Source organism: Mobula hypostoma, chromosome 12, assembly GCF_963921235.1.
Source record: "Mobula hypostoma chromosome 12, sMobHyp1.1, whole genome shotgun sequence".
NCBI classification, from domain to species: domain Eukaryota; kingdom Metazoa; phylum Chordata; class Chondrichthyes; order Myliobatiformes; family Myliobatidae; genus Mobula; species Mobula hypostoma.
Genome location: NC_086108.1, coordinates 91,501,131 through 91,521,411, shown reverse-complemented (window position 1 = coordinate 91,521,411; position 20,281 = coordinate 91,501,131). Strand labels below are relative to the sequence as shown.

At 39.4% G+C, this 20,281-nt stretch overlaps 1 protein-coding gene across 4 annotated transcripts in view; it reads left to right on the top strand.

Annotated features, from left to right (window-relative positions):
- The window catches only part of ptbp2a (polypyrimidine tract binding protein 2a), a 94,861-nt gene that overhangs the window by 58,762 nt on the left and 15,818 nt on the right, over positions 1-20,281 (top strand). For 2 of the 4 annotated variants that reach the window (XM_063064594.1, XM_063064593.1), the window contains exons 8-14: positions 7,544-7,739; positions 11,306-11,386; positions 14,543-14,667; positions 17,360-17,393; positions 17,789-17,881; positions 17,959-18,175; positions 18,294-18,371. In XM_063064594.1, coding sequence (XP_062920664.1) covers positions 7,544-7,739; positions 11,306-11,386; positions 14,543-14,667; positions 17,360-17,393; positions 17,789-17,881; positions 17,959-18,175; positions 18,294-18,371 — 824 coding nt within the window. The remainder of the gene's footprint in view (positions 1-7,543; positions 7,740-11,305; positions 11,387-14,542; positions 14,668-17,359; positions 17,394-17,788; positions 17,882-17,958; positions 18,176-18,293; positions 18,372-20,281) is intronic. The other 2 variants (XM_063064596.1, XM_063064595.1) reach the window with 1 other exon arrangement.

Below are 20,281 nucleotides of genomic sequence, written 5' to 3'. Positions count from 1 at the left end.
TGGTTTGTTGCCTTTCATCAGTGCTGTGTTACATACGCAAGATGTCGTCCAGGTCGCAGTTCTTCAGGACATCTGGTGGTATCCCATCTGGTCCAGCGCTCCTGTCCTGTTTGAGTGCATATTTGCCCTTTACTTCCTCAATGGTGAATGGGCCATCATCGATGTCGACTTGCATTAGTATTGCCGGTGTGTCCTCTTCTTCTTCTGTGATCGTTGGAGGACTTCCCAGCAGGTTCTTAAAGTGGATAAACCATGTCTGGACACGGTCCTCTGCTGTTTTACCACTTATTTGACTCGATGGGGCCTTCTTCCGTCTACTGATCTCATTGACTAGGCGCCATGCTTCTCCATGCTGCATGTCTTCATTAGCAGCCTCTATCTCTCTCAGCTAGTTCCTCTTCCTTCAGTCGGTCGTAGGTGGCAAAGAGATTGTTCCTTGCTGTCTTGAACTCGTCTCTTAGCTCTTCTGTTTCGCTCCTTTTAAGTTCGGCATGACAAGCATTGACCACACTTCTTGCTATGATGACGTCAGGATGTTTCGAGATCCAACTCTTGATTCACTTCACAGTAGGCAAACTCTTTGTTGCATCTGTGTGTGCGTCTATGAGCCGTTGATAGCGGTCGGTGGCAGTCTCTTCCTCCCCCCTTTCCAGTGGGCCGAAGTGATTTCTCACCTCCACTGTGTACTGGGCTTGAAGAATAGGTTGTGAGGAGAATGCCTTCCAAGGTCAATGGCAGAATTCTTAGCAGTGTGGAGAAACAGAAGGATCTTGGAATCCAAGTCCCTCAACATTGCTGTGCAAGTCGATAGAGTGGGAAAGAATGCACGTGGTATGTTGCCCTTCATTAATCAAGGGATTGTGTTCAAGAGCCACGCGGTATAAAGCTCTGCTTAGACCACAGTTCAGTTTTGGTTGCCTGATGATAGAAAGGATGTTGGAAGCATTAGAGAGGATACAGTTAAGATTTAGTAGGATGCTGCCTGGATTCTATTTAGAGGTGTTGAGCAAGCAACGGCTTTTCTCTTTGGAATGAAGGGAATGAGAGGCAACTTGATAGAATTGCATAAGATGATGAGAGGCATAGATAGAGTAGACAGCCAGCACCTTTTTCCCAGGGCTGAGATGGCTAGTCCAAGAGGACATCCATTTAAGTTTGTTGACAGCTGATCACTCCTTGTAAAATATATTTGAAACTAAACCAGGTTTAGAAGCATTTCCCATTAGATAGCAGGAGAATTACCAATTCTAAATCTGCATCCAAGTCTTTCGAAATAAGGCAATCATTTCTGTAACTATGGCTGCAACCTTTAGTTATGCTATAAATGTTCCTATAAACACGACAAAGTCTGCAGATACTGGAAGTCCAGAGCAATAGGTACAAAATGCTGGAGGAACTCGGTCAGGCAGCATCTATGGAAATAAATAAGCAGTTGACATTTTGAGCTGAGACCCTTCTTCAGGACTGAAGAAGGGGGAAGATACCAGAATAAAAAGGTGGAGGAAAGGGAAGATAATAACTAGAAGATAATAGGTGAAGCCAAATGGATGGGAAAGTTTAAGGGCTAGAGAAAAATGAATCCTGAAAGTATGATGTTGATCAATCAAAAATTATCTGTACTATTAATAGGAGGAAAGCTATACATTACAGATAAAGGTGCCCTACCCAGTTAGGCAAAAAGAAGGTAGTTGGCATTTGGTCTGAGAAGTGAGGTAATCATTTGGAGAGGTGCATCAAGGCAGAAGAATACAGTAAATGGATATTTGCATGGTGCAGGGAAACAAAGGATATACATCTGCATGAAAAAAGTTTGTGAACCCTTTGCGATTACCTGGTTTTCTGCATTAATTACTCAAAATGTGGTCTGATCTTCATCTAAGTCACAATAATAAACAAACACAATCTGCCTAAATGAATAACATACAAACAGTTGTACTTGTCTTTATTGAATGCGTTATTTGATCATTCACAGTCCAGGCTGGAAAAAGTGTGTGAACCCTTGTATTTAGTAACTGGTAGAACCTCTTTTAACAGCAATAATCACCAATTGTTTCCTGTAGCTGATTTGCACAGTGCCAATGAGTAATTTAAGACCATTCCACCATACAAAACTGTTTCAGTTCATCAGTATTTCTGGGATACCTTGCATGACCAGCTGTCTTCAGATCATGCCACAGCACTTCAATTGGGTTAAGGTCTGGACTATGACTTGGCTTTTCCAAAACACGAATTTTCTTCTTTTTAACCATTCTGTTATTGATTAACTCTTGTGTTTCGGATTATTGTCTTGTTGCATTATCCAACTTCTATTAAGCTTCAGGTGACAGACTGTTACCCTGACGTTCTCCTGTAAAATGTCCTGATACAATTTTGAATTCATTGTTCCCTCAATGATTGCAAGCTGTCCAGGCCCTGAGGCAGCAAAGCCGCCCCAAGCCATGATGTTCCTTCCACCATGCTTCACAATTGGGATGAGGTTTTGGTGTTGATGTGCAAAGACCTTCTTCTTGCAAATATGGCGGTATGCATTTCTGCCAAAAAGTTCAACTTTTGTCTCATGTGTCCACAGAACACTGTCTCAGAAGCATTGTGGAAAATCCAGGTGGTCTTTTGCAAACTTCAGATGTGCAGCAAGGATTTTTTTTGGAGAGCAGAGGTTTCCTTGTGATGTCCATGAACACCAGTCTTGTGCAGTGATTCTCTTATGGTGGACACATGATCAGCGACTTTAGCAAGTTGTAGAGATTTCTATGGGGCTTTTGCTGTTACCCATAGGTTCTTTTTCTCCTCCAGCATTTCACATTGTGTTCTTGGTGTGATGTTTGCAGGACGCCCACTCCTAGGGAGAGTAGCAGCAGTACTGAATTCCCTCCATTTGTAGACAATTTCTCTTGCTATGGACCAATGAACACTTAGGTCTTTAGAAATGCTTTTGTAGCCTTTTCCAACTCTATACATCTCTGCAGTTCTTCTAAGGTCCTCTGAAAGTTGTTTTGATTGAGGCAGGGTACAGATAAACAGACCTTTCTTGAGAAGAGCAGGGTCTGTTAGTAACCTGACTTTGTGTGTCTTTTTTATAAGGCAGGGCACCTTTACACCACACCTCCAATCTCATCAATTGGAATACCTAACTCCCAAGTAGCTTTTGTAGAAGGTACTACACCAGAGGTTCACATGCTTGTTTGAACCTAGACTGTGATTGTTTAATTGATGTACTCAGTATTGACAAGAAGTACAATTGAACTCAGTATTATTGAGATCAACTTGAAGTTTGATAGGGAGAAAGTGAAGTCTGACATAGCAATATTTCAGAGGAATAAAGGGAATTACAGTAGTATGAGAGAGGAGTTAGCCAAAGCAAACTGGAAGGGGATGCTGGCAGGGATGACAGCCCAGCAGCAGTAGTGTGAGTTTCTGAGAAAAATGAGGAAATGCAGGATAGATGTATTCCAAGAATGAAGAAACACTCAAATGGCAAAATAAAAATAAGATTGATAGTAGTGGATATGTGGGCCGCTAGGAAATGAGGCCAGAGAAATAATAATAAAGGAGATGGCAGATGAATTAAATGAATAATTTTGCATCAGTCTTCACTGTGGATGACACTAGCAGTGTGCCAGATGTTGAAGGGTGTGAGGGAAGAGAAATAAGTGCAGTTACTATTACAAAGGAGAAGGTGCTCAAAAAGCTGAAAGACTTATGGGTATATCAGTCACCAGGACCAGATGAACTGCACCCTAGGGTTCTGAAAGAGGCAGCAGTAGAAATTGTGAAGGCATTAGTAATGATCTTTCAAGAATCATTGGACTCTGGCATGGTGCTAGCAGACTGGAAAATTGCAAATGTCACTCCACTCTAGCAGCAGAAAGGAAATTATAGACCGTTTAGCCTACCCTCAGTAGTTGGGAAGATGTTGGAGTCACTTGTTAAGGGTGAGGTGATGGAGTACTTGGTGACAGAGGACAAGATGGGGCAAAGTCAGCATGGTTTCCTTAAGGGAAAATCTTGCCTGACGAACCTGTTGGAATTCTTTGAGGAGATTACACGTAGGATAGATAAAGAGAATGCAGTGGATGTTGTATATTTGGATTTTCAGAAGGCCTTTCACAAGGTGCCACACATGAGGCTACTTACCAAGATAAGAGCACATGGTATTACAGGAAAGTCACAGGTATGATTAGAGCATTGGCGGATTGGTAGGAGGCAGTGAGTGGGAATAAAAGGATCCTTTTCTGGTTGGCTGCCAGTGAGTAGTGTTGTTCCACAGGTTTCAGAGTTGGGACCACTTCTTCATATGCTGTATATCAATGATTTAGATGATGGAATGGATGGCTTTGTTTCCAGGTTTGCAGATTATACAAAGATTGGTGAAGGGGCAGGTATTGTTGAGGAAACCGGGAGGCTGCAGAAGGACTTAGGTTAGGGGAATGGACAAGAGAGTGGCAAATGAAATGCAGTGTTGGAAAATGCATGGTTATGCACTTTAGTAATAGAAATAAATATGCAGATTATTTTCTAAATGGGGAGAAAAGCCAAAAATCTGAACTGCAAAGGGACTTGGGAGTACTTGTGCAGAACACCCTAAAGGTAGAGTCAGTGGTGAGAAGGTAAATGTAATGTTAGCATTTATTTCAAGAGGTGTAGAATTCAAGAGCAGGGATATGATGCTGAGGCTTCATGAGGCACTGGTGAGACCTCACCTAGAGTATTGTGAGCAGTTTTGGGCTCCTCTTCTAAGAAAGGATATGCTGGCATTGGAGAGGTTTCAGAGGATGTTCACAAGGATGATTCCAGGAATGAAAGAGTTATCATAAGAGGAACGTTTGATAAATCTGGGTCTGTACTTGCTGGAGTTTAGAAGGATGGTGGGGGAGAGTGGGGAATCTCATTGAAATCTTTCAAATGTTGACAGGCCTAGACGGAGTAGATGTTTCCCATGGTGGGGAGGTCTAGGACAAGAGTGCATAGCCTCAGTATAGAGAGGCGTCCATTAAAACAGAGATGCGGAGAAATTTCTTTAGCCAGAGGGTGGTGAATTTATGGAATTTATTACCACAGGCAGCTGTAGAGGCCAAGTCATTGAGTGTATTTAAGGCAGAGCTTGATCAGTTCTTGATTGGACACGGTATCAAAGGTTATGGGGAGAACGCCAGAGAGTGGGGCTGAGGTGGGAAAAAAAGGCTCAGCCATGATTGAATGGCAGAACAGACTCGATAAGCCCAAATGGCCTAATTTTACTACTATGTCTTGTGGTCTAATTATTTATGTGTTATTAGTTGAGGCAGTTTGTGTTTATCTACTATTGTGTCTTAGATGAAGATAAGACCATACTTTATGATGAACAGAGTTACTCAGGGCCAAGGTGCAAAACCCAATATCAACAGTCACATACCGCACAAGGCATATACTGCACATACATCAGTAAAATACAGTCTCACAAAAAAATATATAGTCCAAGTCCATGAATGTTGGAGGAGGGTTGCAGCTGAACACAATACAGCTTGTCTTCATAGTGAACACGGTGGCGGGGGGGGGGCACAGTCTCCAGCTTGACGCTGTACCACAGTGCCTCTGGTGGAGCACATGGACTTCGATGCCTCTCTCCTGGGTGACTGTAAACGGGTCACACCACAGCTTGAGGCCTCATCCTTACTACCGACTGAGGTCACATAGCTCGCCCTGCCATCCACCATCAGTGAAACGGACTTGCAGCATTCCACATGAACAATGTCCAGCAAGGTCTTGTGATCACAAGCAAAGTGACTAAGCCAATCAATCACTGTTTCACTGCACTCCTCCTTCATGTACGGACTCCTCCCACACATCTGTCTGACACAGGCATCAGCACGATCCTCATCGTCCAGCTCCTTCACTTTTTCCACCAACAAGCAACTGGCTGATGGGGTAGATCTGCGGTATTTTAAGTTCTTAATATTTAGTAGGGTCTTATGATAATAAAAAGCACATTTAAAAAGGAAAATAACACATTTGATTGACCTTGCAGAAGCTGCTGCAATTGAACCTGCTGCTATCTTACCAGAAGTAAAATAACTGAATAGCACAGTCTGGGGAAGGGAGAAGTCACTCTTTCTGCCTTTCCCCACCTCCCTTAACTTTTCATCTCCTTGCTTCTGTATAGTTTGCTTCTATCTTTTGGCTGTTCATTCAGTTCTTTCATGGTTTCTGCTTTCCCTTTTCATGTAAGAATGGGTAGTGCTTTAATGTAGCTCAGTTACAAAATATCGCGAGCCATTCAAAATGGGATTAGAGTTGAGGTCAAGTGATAACTGAGCAAGTTTTAGTATTTCATGGCACGTGGACATCTCTGGAAAATATGACATTAATTGCCTAATCCTTGAAATTTATATTGCCCTTGAATATATCTTTATAGGCCAACTGCCTGTTCTGTTATGTTAAGAATTCCAGGATTTTGATCCAACACAAAAGGAAGAGTGATGTTACGGTGTGCAGCTTGAAGGCCATCAGTCTGTGGGTATCAAAGATGAATTGGCAAGTTGTTACAATGACTGTTAAACTTACCTACTATCTTGGTGAAATAGTGCTTAGATTAAATGTTTAGCATGCAGAATGGAGTGCTAGTTGAGTTGGTTAATTTGTCGTGGATGCTGTCAGGTTGCTTGTGATTTTGGTATTGAGTAGAATTAAGCCAGTCTGTTTTGGAGTTTTATTCTTGTTGTTTTTAGGTTTATCAACCCAAAAGTGCAGTAATTAGCAAACTATCTCTCAAGTATTCTTCAGTTCTATATGTTTTCAGAAGGGAGATACAGCACAGATTTTCCATGGGCTTATATTCCTTTTAATGCAGAAGGTCAATGGACAATTTAATTGCTTGCAGTTAGGATGAACTGCATACAATTAGATATTTGACATGTGTTGACTAAAAGTTTGATAACCAGCTTAATTTAGTTAGAACTCTTCCAATCACACAGAATTGTAATTGGAGATGGAGAAGATTGGAAAATAATTTTGAGAGCTTTGTTTCCTCTCTTGATCCTTCCAGTGCCCTGGAGTAACTTTCACCTGATGTGGTCATATATCAATTTTAAAATTACTATATTCTTTATCTCTCTCTTTATTTCTTTATCTCATTTAATTTCTTCTTAAGTAACCTGCATTGTCTTCCTCATGTTCCCAACTACTGACTTTGGTTCATTCTAATTTTGGTAATTAGTACTTGAAATCAAAGAACTGCAAGAGTAATTAAAATTCAGAGTTCAGACTGGAAATGAGAGAAAGCACAATTGTACTGAGGCATCAATTTGGGAAAAATAATAAGCCAGTCACCAAATGACTATGTTGATCAGACGTCGTTCTTTTGAAGCAGAAAAAAATGTACATTTTTTTCTCCACTTAACAGCAAATTAAGTATCCACTTTTTACTAAAAATTCAATCGTTCCCTATTTTATGAAGGTTGCCAAATATTGAAGGTTTGTCAATGATCTGCATTTCTTTGTCTTGGCTGACAAAATTGAATGCTTCTGATTCATTCTCTGATGTGCCCATTGTAATTAATCTTTCCAGGCTCTGGATGGTCAGAACATCTATAATGCTTGCTGTACCCTCAGGATTGATTTTTCCAAGTTGGTCAATTTGAATGTTAAGTACAACAATGATAAAAGTCGTGACTACACTCGTCCAGATCTTCCTTCAGGAGATGGCCAGCCAGCTATGGATCCTGCTATTGCTGCAGCGTTTGCAAAGGAGAACTCTCTTCTTGGTAGGAGAATCTGTTTGTTTCCCTAATTTTATTTTCCAGGACAAGCTAGTTTGGAGGGTTTAAAAAAAAGATTTCTGGTTAGCTTTTGAAAGTTGCATGTCCACATTTTGACTCCCAGTTTGAATATGTTAGGTATTTGAGGATACATTGGAGTTGTAAATCTTGTACAATTTTTGAACTTAGGCCATTATCATGCCGTATTTCTCTTGTACGGTGCTGTCGTGGAATTTGTTTCATATAAATATCATGCAAGGAGTAACAAAGCTGAGGGTATTTCAAGTTAAGACGAAAACGGATTTAGTGTTCTCCTGACGTAAATGACAGATAAATTCTTCTCAGCTTTCAGCCAGGTACAGGTATCGATTTTAACTGATGTTTTGATGACAAACTTTACCATCGTCATAAGGGGTGATGCCTGGCATGTTTAGTCTGGTGGTATTTATATCCCCGTCGTCCGTTCCTCTTGATTGGTTAGTGCTCATCCTATCAAGTTTCCGCTGTCCCACCTTGTTTACAATGGAATTCCAGTTCTTAGAGTGAGACTTTGGCTTTTGTTAAGATTCTTTTCCTCTAGATTTATTTCAATGGCTTCCTTCACGAGGCGGTCCCAAATGCCAATGGTGCAGCACAGTAATTTTGTGCTGTCAAAATCAATCCTATGACTATTGCGAATGCAATGTTCTGCTGCCATTGATTTCTCTGGGTAACCCAAATAGATGTACCTCCTGTGTTCCTTGATATGGATTTCCACTGTCATCCCATCTAGTTGATATACGCTGCTTCGCATTTACAGGGAACCTTGTCAATACCAGCTGTCCTGAGTCCTAGGTCATCTTTGACCTGCTGCATAAGCTGTGATTTGAGCTTCTTTATGGGTTTGAAGATGGTACTAATCCGCTATTTCTTCAGGATCCTGGCAATCCTTCCAGAAACCGTGAAAATATAGTGAAGACAGTTATTGCTTGTTTCAGTCCTTGTATTTTCTAATATAAATAATTTCAGACTCTAAATGTTAGGCTGGGTGCAGGGTGTAAATTTTCAGGTGATCCCAAAATTGGCTATGGGTCATATACTCTATATGTTTAACAGACAGCTGGAAGGAAGCTCTTACCTGGAGAAAGATTGTAGAAGATCTGGTCAGTTGGAGTAGGTGAGAACAAAATAGAAATGCTTTGTTCCTTTTGTATAGAGCTTGGTAAGGGCAGCATCTGAAATATTGTGGACAGAGATAGTTTTTTTGTCAGAGGGAGGGATGGGAACAAGTGCACCAGATCAAATAGCAGAATGGTTGTGGACATGTTGTTAAGACCTCTGAAAAAAACTGGCAAAAGGTTGAGGATTGTGTTTTGAGTTGCATACATCTCAATGCAAAAAACATTGCAGGAAAGACAGATGAACTCAGGGCATGGGTCAACACATGAAATTATACTGTAGCCATTTGTGAGACTTGGTTGCAGGAGGGGCAGGACTGGCAGCTCAATATTCTAGGGTTCCATTGTTCTAGAAGTGACAAGAGTGGAAGGGATTAAAGGAGGAGCGGTGCGCTATTAGTTAGGAAAAATGTCATGGCAGAGCTCAGTCAGGACAGACTGGCGAACTCGTCTAGTAAAGCTTTATGCGTAGAATAAGAAAGGACCACGTTGATGGGGCTATCACCCAGCCCTCTGTGGATTTAGAGGAACAAATTTGTAGACAGAAAACATAAGGTTATTACAGTTGGTGATTTTAAGTTTCCACATATTGACTGGGACTCCCATACTGTAAAGAGATTAGATGGGATAGACTTTGTCAAATATGTTCAGGAAAATTTTCTTAATCAATACATGGATGTCCCAGCAAGAGAGTGTGAGATATTTGATCTGTTATTAAGGAATGAGAAGGGCACGTGACAGATGCTTTTGTAGGGGAACACTTTGCATCTAGTAATCTCAACTACATTAGTTTCAAAGTAATTATGGAAAAGGATTAGATCTGGTCCATGGGTTGAGATTCTAAGTTGGAGAATCAATTTTGATGGTATCAGAAATGATCTTGCAAGTGTGGTTTAAGACGGGCTGTTTTCAGGCAAAGGTGAATTTGATAAGTGGGGGGCCTTCAAAAGTGAAATTTTGAGAGTACAAAGCTTGCTTGTTCCTGTCAGGATGAAAGGCAAAGGTAACAGGTTTAGGGAACACACACAAAATGCTGGAGGAACTCATCAGGCCAGGCCACATCTGTGGAAAGAGCACAGTCGAGGTTTTGGCCTGAAACGTTGACTGCTGTTTTCCAATAATGCTCAGTGCAGTGCTCAGATTTCCAGCATCTGCAGATTTTCTCTTGTTTGTGATAGGAATTGTATTGAAGGTGTCCCAAATTGATTCCTGGAATTGTATTAAAAGAGATGAAGCAGACTGGGTGTATCCTTCTCCAGTTTGGAATAGGTGATTTTAGCAAAGCTGACAAATTGTTACAGAGTCTATTGGGCAAATGTGAAGTCAGGGATCTCTGACAGGGATATTGAGAACCAGAAGCTGATAGACTCAAAATAGGAAGTTATTTGTTCAGAACGATTACGGAATTTGCTGAGGTGAAGCCAAAGGCAACCTAGAAAAAAATTCCTCGTATTCCACCTGGATAATCTACAACCCAATTGTATGTACTTTGAATTTTCATTTTCAAAGTAATCCTCATTCCTTGTGCTCCTACCTCTTTAAAGGTTCTTATCTGTCTCACCTGGATTCCCATTTGCTTATAACTCACGATGGGTGAGGGAATAGGAAATCCTGTTCCCTCACCCATCTGCTCATCATTCCTCCATTATCTGATTCCACTTATCACCTTTCTTAATTACTCGATTCCGCTTACTACCTTCCTGGCGCTGCCCTTATTTCCACACACGTCTTCCCCTACCTATTTCAGTCCTCTTCTATTACTCACCAGCTGCTGTCGCCCAATTCCAACCTCCCCCTCCCAATCTGGCTTCATTTGTCCATCATTCCCCTCCTACCTAGTTCTGCCAATCACCTACCAGTCCATGCTTCAGCTCCCTTTCAACTCTATACTGCACTATCTCAGCTTTATCTCCCCACTATCCTCTCAGTGCTGATGCAGTGTCTAGGTCGGAAACATCAGCTAATCCTCTGCTTCTACTGATGCTGCTTGACCCACTGAATTCCTTTAGCAGCTTGCTTTCCTCACCTGGCGTGAGAGAGCAGTAGGCCCTCAGTCATTAGGTAACGTCATGAAAGATTAATGGATTTTTAGGTATTAAGGGAATTGTGCAGTTTTAGGTGCTGAAGTAAAAGAAAACAGCAATAATCTTATTAAGTAGTGCAGAAGACGCAAAGGCCCATACCTGTTTGTTATGCTGAAGTGATCAGCTTGCTGGAGTTCAGTGGACATAACCTCTCCTGAGAAGTTCTACTTAGTGGTGAAAATAGGCACATTTAAATCAGGGTACAACTACATGTTTGTCTCTTCCCACACTTGAAAATGAAAGGAGACAAAGATTGATAATGTGTCTCATTGTTCATGCAGTTACAAGTAATATACATTAGCCAATTGTTTACTTGCCTTTCAATTGTTAGGTACCCCTGCAGGAATGATGTCTGGGCCATACAGTGGAGGGTCTGGGTTTCCATCTTCAATCAGCTTTACACAGTCTGCAGGTTAGAGTTGCATTATTATTGTTTGAATAAATTGTCCATATTTTGGAAAATACTATTTTTTTTTAGCAGTTTATACAACTCTCAGGATGTTGATTAGGACTCTGGAAAGAGTTTAAAACCTGTGCTAGTGTGGAATATGGTATGAACTCTTGAACAAGCCAGTTTCTGGTAGTTGTAGATTTTTCAGATGGTAGTAACTACATAGTGAAATAGCTGTCTTTGTAGACTTTCCAGATATTGGTTATAATGCTGCAGAGGATTATGCAGAAGCTAGGGTTGAGTAATTCTTGCACGTTGAGCTGTTTATCGGAAAAAAAATATCTTGTCACTTGTCTCAGGAAATCTGTGCTCAAAGCTTGGCTATTATGCTTTTTTAAAGGTTGCCAGTTTGTTAGGAGTGGAATGCTACAGGAATTAGTATTAGGTTTGCAGTTTAAGTGTAAAGAAAACCTGCAAAGCTAGGTGAAAATGAGTAGTAAGAGTCTGCAAAGGAATTTAGATAAATGTCAGAAAAGTGACAATTAACTTTTTATAAAATGTGATATTTTTACATTTTGATGGTAAGAAGCTACAACGTTAAAATGTTGGGTAGAAGGATTTGAGTCTACTGTTTTGAAAGATTCAGAAAGTTAAAATTCTGGTACAGCTAATAATTAGATAAAAATTGTTTCCTTTTATTGAAAGGATTGGAGTACTAAAGCAAGGAAGCCTTGCTGGTGTTTTCTTGGGCTTTGGTAAATCTTCATTTGGATTATCAGTACACTTTGGTATCTAGCCAAGGAAGGATACATTTGGTGTGGAGTCAGTATGATGCAAACTAATTACTCTGGACTTGAGGAATATTAGCTTGTACTCTGTTTCTGGATGTCTTTGAGATATAAAATTAGGAAGAAATTGATGGCGTAGATTCTGAAAGTGTATTTCTTCTATCTGAAGAAATTAGGACTGAGGGCATGCTGTGGGTTTAAATCTTCTGAAATATGTAGCTCCGATATGGAAGCGCATCTCTTAAGGATCAGAATTAGGTTTAATATCACTGGCGTATGTCATGAAATGTGCTGTTTACAGCAGCAGTACATTGCAGTACATAATAAAGACTATAAATTACTATATATGAAATGAGCTGTACAAAGAGGAAAATATAATGAGGTAGTGTTTATGGATTCATTGTCCATTCAGAAATTTGATGGTGGAGGGAAAGAAGCTGTTCCTGAAACCTTGACTATGTGTCTTCAGGCTCCTATACCACCTCACTGAAGGTAGCAATGAGAAGAGAGCATGTTGTGGTTGATGGAGGCCCTTAATGAAGGATGCAGTCTTTCTGAGGCATTGCCTTTTGAAGGTGTCTTGGATGCTGGGGAGGTTAGTGCCCATAATGGTGCTGGCAGAGTATTGACCCCTCAATCAAGACAGTGATGCAACCAGTTAGAATGCTCTCCGCAGTACTTCTGTAGAAATTTGCAAGTGTCTTTGACCTACCAATTTTCCTCAAACTAATGGAACATAGCCGCTGTTGTGCCTTCTTTATAATTGTATTGTTTTCTTGGACCCAGGATAGATCTTCAGAGATGTTGATACTCAGGAACTTGAAATTGCTCACCCCTTCTGCTTCTGATCTCTCAGTGGGAACTGGTTTGTGTGTTCCCTTGATTTCTCCTTCCTGAAGTCCACACTCAATTCCTTGGTCTTAATGACGTTGAGTTGAAAGTTGTGACACTACTCAACCAGCTGATCTATCTTGCTGCATTTTGCCTCCTCATCACCATTTGAAATTCTGCCAACAATAGTTGTGTCATTGGCAAACTTGTAAATGGCATTTGAGTTGTGCCTAGCTACACAGTCATGGGTGTAGAAAATAGAAGTGGGCTAAACATGCATCCTTAAGATGTCAGCTAAGAGAACATTATTTTTGATCCGCACGCATTTTGGTCTCCTAGTCAGCAAGTCAAGGATCCATTTGTGGAGGGAGGTACAGAGGCTCAGGTTTTGGAACTTGTTGATTAGAACTGATGATATAATTGTGCTGAATGTTGAGCTGAAGGTAATAAACAGCAGCCTGATGTGGGTATTGTTATTGTTCAGGTGATACAAGGCTGAGTGGAGAGCCACTGAGATTGAATCTGCTGTAGACCTATTGTGGCGATAGGCAAATTGCAGCAGGTGCAGATCCTTGGTTAGGCAGGAGTTGATGCTAGCCATGACCAACCTCAAAGCACTTCACAGTAGATGTTAGTGCCAGTGGGCAATGATCATTGAGGAAGTTCTCCCTGCTCTTGTGCACTGGTATGATTGCTACTTTTTTGAGGCAGGTGGGAACTTCCAACTGCAGCATTGAAGATGCCCTTGAACACTCCTGCCAGTTGGATGGGACGGGTTTTCAGAGTCCCACCAGGTACATTATATCTGAGTCTATTCAAAGCAATGAGTGATTCGGACACGAAAGGGAACCTAAGGAATGGGCAATGTGTAGGTACTGTGCATCAAAGAGAACATTGTTCAGAAGATGAATGGCAATGATGCTGTCTGCTTATTCTCATTCCCCCCCCCCCCCATATAAACAGGTTACGCTTGCATCTGTTCTAACTTGTTCCATTGTCTGTGCAGAAGACTAAGAGCAGGGCTGTTTACTTGTTTGAAGAAGCGTAGAATATGCATTTGCTCTTTCAACAGTTGGCATAAATTTTCACATTAGTCATGGGTAGTATCATTTTTTCCCAGCATCTGGTTTATTTTTGCCTTGTTGACCAAAACAAATTATTATTAATGTGCTAACATTTCCTCAGTGCTTCATATCCCATCTGCATCAATATCAAGCTGTGAACTTCAGGAGATTATCTCAGTTTATCTATCAGACACAGGAGAAGTAAAACTGTATGTTGCCAGCATCCACTGTATGTCTACTTGCAGTTCTTTTACCGTTTTACATTGGCTTAATTTTGGCAGAAACGAAGCTAACTATTCTTGCATCACGTGTAAATGTGATTCATCAAAAAATGTGGACACTGTTCATTGAATCATCTTGCTTATAATTTCTAGTCCAAGCAGAGTACTTTTTAAGAATGCCTATTTTTAAATAGAGCAGTTATTTCCAGATGGAATTAAATTGTGGATAACAGAAAATGAATTTATTTTTAAATAGTATTTTTTCTGTTGCAGCTGTTCCAGGATCACTGAGCCCTTTGGCTATGCCTGGTGCTGCAGCAGCTGCAGGCCGAGTAGCAATGTCTGGAGTTGCTTCTGCCAACCACAGTGTCCTCCTGGTTAGCAATCTGAATGATGAGGTAATTTTATTTCTTACGGATTTTTTGTTCATTAGTTTAACTTGTTTGTGCCTCTCATTCATTGTTTTTTCTGTTGTGTCTACATAGGTTTAAATTCTCTGTAAATGCAGAATCAAAATGTGTATGATTAAACAAATACATTGGTGGTGGGAAAAAGTGTATTTGTAAAATCTAAAATGATTGTAGATTTGCCAGTTGATATTGAGGCTGGTGTGGTTGTAACACTTAAAAGGTGTTTGAATAAATATGTGGATAGGAAAGCTTTAGAGGGATGTGGGCGAAATGCAGGCAAATGGGACTAGCTCAGGTAGACAACTTGGTCAGCATGGATGAGTTGGGCTAACTAACTTTCATACCAAGTTATGCAGATGCTATTAATAAATTGTTACTTAGTGCTGTGTTAGATATAGAGGGAATGCTGTTGTATTTTGAATGAATGTGCCACTTTTTACTTTTTGCTGATCTAATCTTTTATGTAAATTTGCAATTCTACAGCTTGAGGAAGAGTAGAAATCTATGACCCTATGGAGTAGGATGGGACTATATTTGAAATGCTTGAATGGTCTCCTAGATTTAAGTGGAAGGATAGACTTGCAGGAGAGGCTGTGCAGTGGAACCAGCCCTGGATGGGCTCTTGTATAAGGAGAGATTAAATATGTGGGGCCTATACACTCAAATTTGGAAGAAGTAGTGATTTATTAAAATCTACAAAATTTTAAGGGGCTTGACAGGGTAGATGTGGAATTGATGCTTCCCTTATCTGGATATCCAGAATCAGGCATTACTTTCAAAAAGATTAACTGATAAGAGTTGTGAAGAAAATTCTTCATCCAAATCATAATGAGTTTCTGGAATTCTTTACCTAAGGAGGATGTAGTGATTTGGTTATTTTTTTAAATTTTGTATATTACAGGAATCATTGGATGTGAGGTTAGTGCAGGAATGTGGAACTGAGATTTAGCCACTACCCCTATTTAGTTCTTATGTTCTTTACTGAAATAATTGAAACTGAAAATTAAGTATGTACAGTTAGTTTACTTTGTTGTAAAGTATAATTTGGTTTTGTTTTTAGCAGCACAAGAAGACAGAGAAAATTGTGGAATGCTTATGTAAATCGATGATTTAAACATTGATGTGTATTTCGGTCAGAAATAAGTTAGCTGTATCTTGAAATATGGCATCTAAGTAGGGTAAATTGTCAAAAAACTGAGTATAAGTTCATCTGTTCAAGGTGTGTTGCACATTACCAAAGCCAGTAAGTGCTGTAAGGCACTGAGTTTCATTTCTTTGAAAATAGAATTCAATTGTTCTCATTGGCATCATCTCCATGTCATTAAAAAAAATAAAAGGGATATTTAAAAAGTGTAAAGATGGCACCAGAATTAAGGGGACAGTGCTATCCAGGAAGACAGAATTAAGGGTCTGACATGGGTTCAGTTTTGTTGATATTTGAAACCTTCCAAAGAGTGTGTACCTCCAAAAGAGGGCACATAAATAGAATGTTCACTAAAACGAGAATGCTTCACTCATTGTTAGATAAAATGTTTTAAGAGTTCACTATAGAATCATTATAACGACGAAACAAAAGTGGGAGAAAGGAATAGCTTGATATGTTGGAGTAACATGAAATAAGCTGGAAAGAGGTATTTGAGCTATCAATGTGGAGATCAGTCTGTTAAGCCAAACAGCCAGTTTCTCTCTGTAAAATTGAATGTGTTGTTGATTGTCATGCTTGCACATGTTTGTCCTAAATTCCTGTTTCAAGTAAATATTACTTTGATGCCTTTCTTAAAAGGCTTTCTCCAAAGAATTTGAGATTCTTTCTAGTTTTCACTGCATTTAGTTTCCCTTTATAAACCTCGTATTTATGTAAAACCTAGTTTTTTTTGTTTTATTCTCAAATGATTTAGTTGTGTTCTATTTTCATTTTGGCTTTAGCAAAAGCTGGTATGAAATGTGGCTTGTATCTGAGCACTTCACAGGAGAAGTTGTCCATGGTCTGTTTTCATTTATAAAATTCAAAGTAACATACAGATTTAAATGAAAATAATTTTATTTTTTTGTGCTATACATCTGCATGCAGTTAGGTGTAATTTTTAAATTAGAATGCCTCTCAAATATTTATTTGCCTGCATTTCATACCTAGCCATAATTATGCAGTTCTAAATTCATTTTTGCATGATTTGTTTTTACTTTCTCATGTAATATAAAATATTGTAATTTTTTGATTATAAATGTACTTTACCCATGTTTATTTTGTCTTGGGTGACTACATTCAACACTATTTTTCTTGTAAAGTACATGAGCCAGCCATTTTCTGACCAAATTCCTGCATTTCCTGTGTACTGACCTATATATTTATTTTTGTTTTGTTCCCCAACTCCTTGTTTTCTTCTGCATTGCTCCACCCCTACCCATCCCATCCCTTTGTCTTACCCTGTGTTTCTTTCACGATTCCCCAACCCTTCCCAATACCAACCCTCTATCTGCTCCTTCCCTGCCTCATTCCTTGTGTTCATGCTTATGTTCCTCGGACCAACTTGCCCCAATTAACTGCCTTGAACCATGATCCATGACCACCTCACCATTCTACGGGAACCACCCTTCGTTATGGATGATCTGTTCATCTCCGCTCTTCCTCGATTCTTCTCTCTTCCTGTCTTACGCTGCTTGCTCTTCTCTCCTTCTAAAGATGGTTACGCCCCAAAGTCTGTTTACCCTCTTCGGTATGTTATCGTTAGCACTATACTTTTATTATTGATTTAATATTTTTCACCTTAATTCTTATTTGTAGCTAGCATTTCAGCTTATTAGATAAGTAGATAATTTTTTTTCTTTTGCTGTAATTCTTTCCATAGATGCTATTTTATTTATGGTAATGCATGCTATGAATTATTTTGCATGATCTTTAATTTAGTATCACTTCACGTTAGCTTTGAGGGATTTTACCAAGATTTTTCTCTTCAGATAATCACTGCTAAATCTTGATTTGTTGTACTCATTTTGGATGTCAAATTTGTTCACATTGATGTCTGATCTGAATGTTTCATCAATCTGTTAGATGTTTTTCTCAGATTATGTGCATAACTTGTATTTTTCTTCACTTTCCCACTTTGCAAAGGTGTTTATGGTGATGTGCAACGTGTGAAGATTTTGTACAATAAAAAAGACAGTGCTCTGGTGCAAATGGCTGATGTTAACCAGGCTCAGCTGGGTAAGAGTTCATTTGCAGTTGACTGCAGTCTTTTTGTCCTTTTTAAAATGTGCTAAGAACTGACTTTTTATTTGTAGCCATGAGCCATTTGAATGGGCAGAAAATGTACGGAAAGATTATTCGTGTTACCCTGTCCAAACACCAGACGGTGCAGTTGCCTCGTGAAGGCCTAGATGACCAGGGATTGACAAAAGATTTCACCAATTCTCCACTCCATCGTTTCAAAAAGCCTGGTTCAAAGAATTTTCAGAATATATTTCCTCCCTCTGCAACTCTTCATTTGTCAAATATTCCGTAAGTAATTTACTTGTTTGTAATTAATGCAATAAATAGTCTCCTTAATTTTCCATATTAGCCTGAAATAATTTTGGCAGGAGAATCTTTTTAATTCTGTCTTGATTACATTTTCCAGACCTTCTGTTACTGAAGAGGTTCTTAAGACACTATTTGTAAAAACTGGAGGCAAAGTGAGAGGTTTTAAGTTCTTCCAGTAAGTATTTTTAACAAGTAATTGATTTTTAATGTATATTTTTTAGCCAACATTTTCTTTATTTGCTGCTACTTTTCCAGTTAGATGCATTCTGTACTAAATGGTTAAATAGGTATGTTTAGGCTGAAATTTGGCAAATTTTGCAGTAATAATGTACAGTTTTATTTTTAAGAATTCTATTGTTAAAACAGTAAAATTACCATCTAGAGTAAGTTACTGTAACTATGGCTAACTTTTTTCAAAAGTTCTGATGTTATAAAATTGTACAAGATTTGGTCACAATATTAAGTTTCATTTTTATTTATTTTATATAGATTGTGCTTAATTGAAATCATGGGCAAAAATGCATTTAGTTCCAACTGACAAAGTAAACTTTCAAAATACATCTTAAGCCTTTGTACTTTAGGCAGAACACAGGAACGCTGCCTTTTAGTCAATTATGTCTTTGTTGACTTTGATAAAAATCTAAATAGTTCAGATTTTCTGCATGTCTCTTTTCAAATCTTTTTATTGTTATACAAAAGAAATAACATGAGTACTTTGAAGTAACAACACTTAATGTCTCAAAAAAGACATTATCTTAAAGATTGAAAAAAAATTATTTGCATGTCTATGCCATACCTGTCCATGTCTCAGTCTAAATTCTACTTAAACATCACTGTCCTACTTGTTTCTGCCACTTCTGTCAGTGAGTTCCACGTCCCTAGTATTCTGTGTGCAAATGTACTTAGCACTTCAGTTGGGTGCATCAAAAATCAAACTTACAAAATATAGTGAAAAAAAAATGGACAATATTTATAAAAAGATAACAGAAAATACGGTAACAGCTCTGTACTTTGTCTGGTGTAAACTCCTGGCAACCCCAATCTCTCGCTCTCTTCCCCTGTTGATTGATGAGCCCTGTTTATTTGGCAGCAGGACATAGCATCTTTACTTACCCGCAAAGTTAATTTAAGACCACATGGATAAGAATATGATGCACTCCACAATGTAGCTACAATCATATTACAAACTAAACAGAAGTATCTTCCTTAAATATAGTATACAAACAACATTTACACATTGCCATTACTAAAGCAATGGACTATTCTGTCGTGTATGCCGAGAAATGCAGCAGAAAGCCAACCCGAGAATATCAGCTTGGTTTAGGACCCGTTTTAAGAATATACTGGGTCAGACATTTGAGTGCATACTCTTATTGCAGCCACAGCAGAGTGATAAGGGTGTGTGCGTGTGTGTGTTTTACTAAGTGCGCTCCATCACATTTTACGTCTCCTTTAATCTTTCCACTTTTTCCTTAAGCGTGCATTCTTGTATTTGGTATTGCCATCCTAGGAAAAAGACTATATCTACCTTAGCCCTGCTTCTCATAGTTTTATACATTGTCATCTCTCAGCCTCTGACACTCCAGAGAAAGACATCCAAGTTTTTTCAAGCTCTCCTTATTGTTACCACACTTATTTCAGAGAATATCCTGGCGAGCCTCACCTTCACCAAAATCTCCACGTCCTGCCTATAGCATGGCAACCAGAACTGAACACAGTACTCCAAATGTCCCCTAAACACAAAATTCTCTGCAGATGCTGGGGTCAAAGCAACACGCTGGAGGAACTCTAGTCCTGACGAAGGGTCTCGGCCTGAAACGTTGACTGTTCATTTCCACGCATCCTGCCCGAGCTGCTGAGTTCCTCCAGTGTGTTGTGTGTGTTGCAAATGTCCCCTAAAGATTGTTTTATCCAGCTGCAACATGACTCAGTGCCCTGACCCATGAAGGCTAGCATGCCATAGACCACCTTTACCACTCTTTCCCCTGTGTTGCCATTTTCATGGAGATGTGAACTTGTACCCCAGGGTTCTTCTGCATACTAGTGTTCCTAAAAGTCCTGCCATTTACTGTATACTTTACTCTT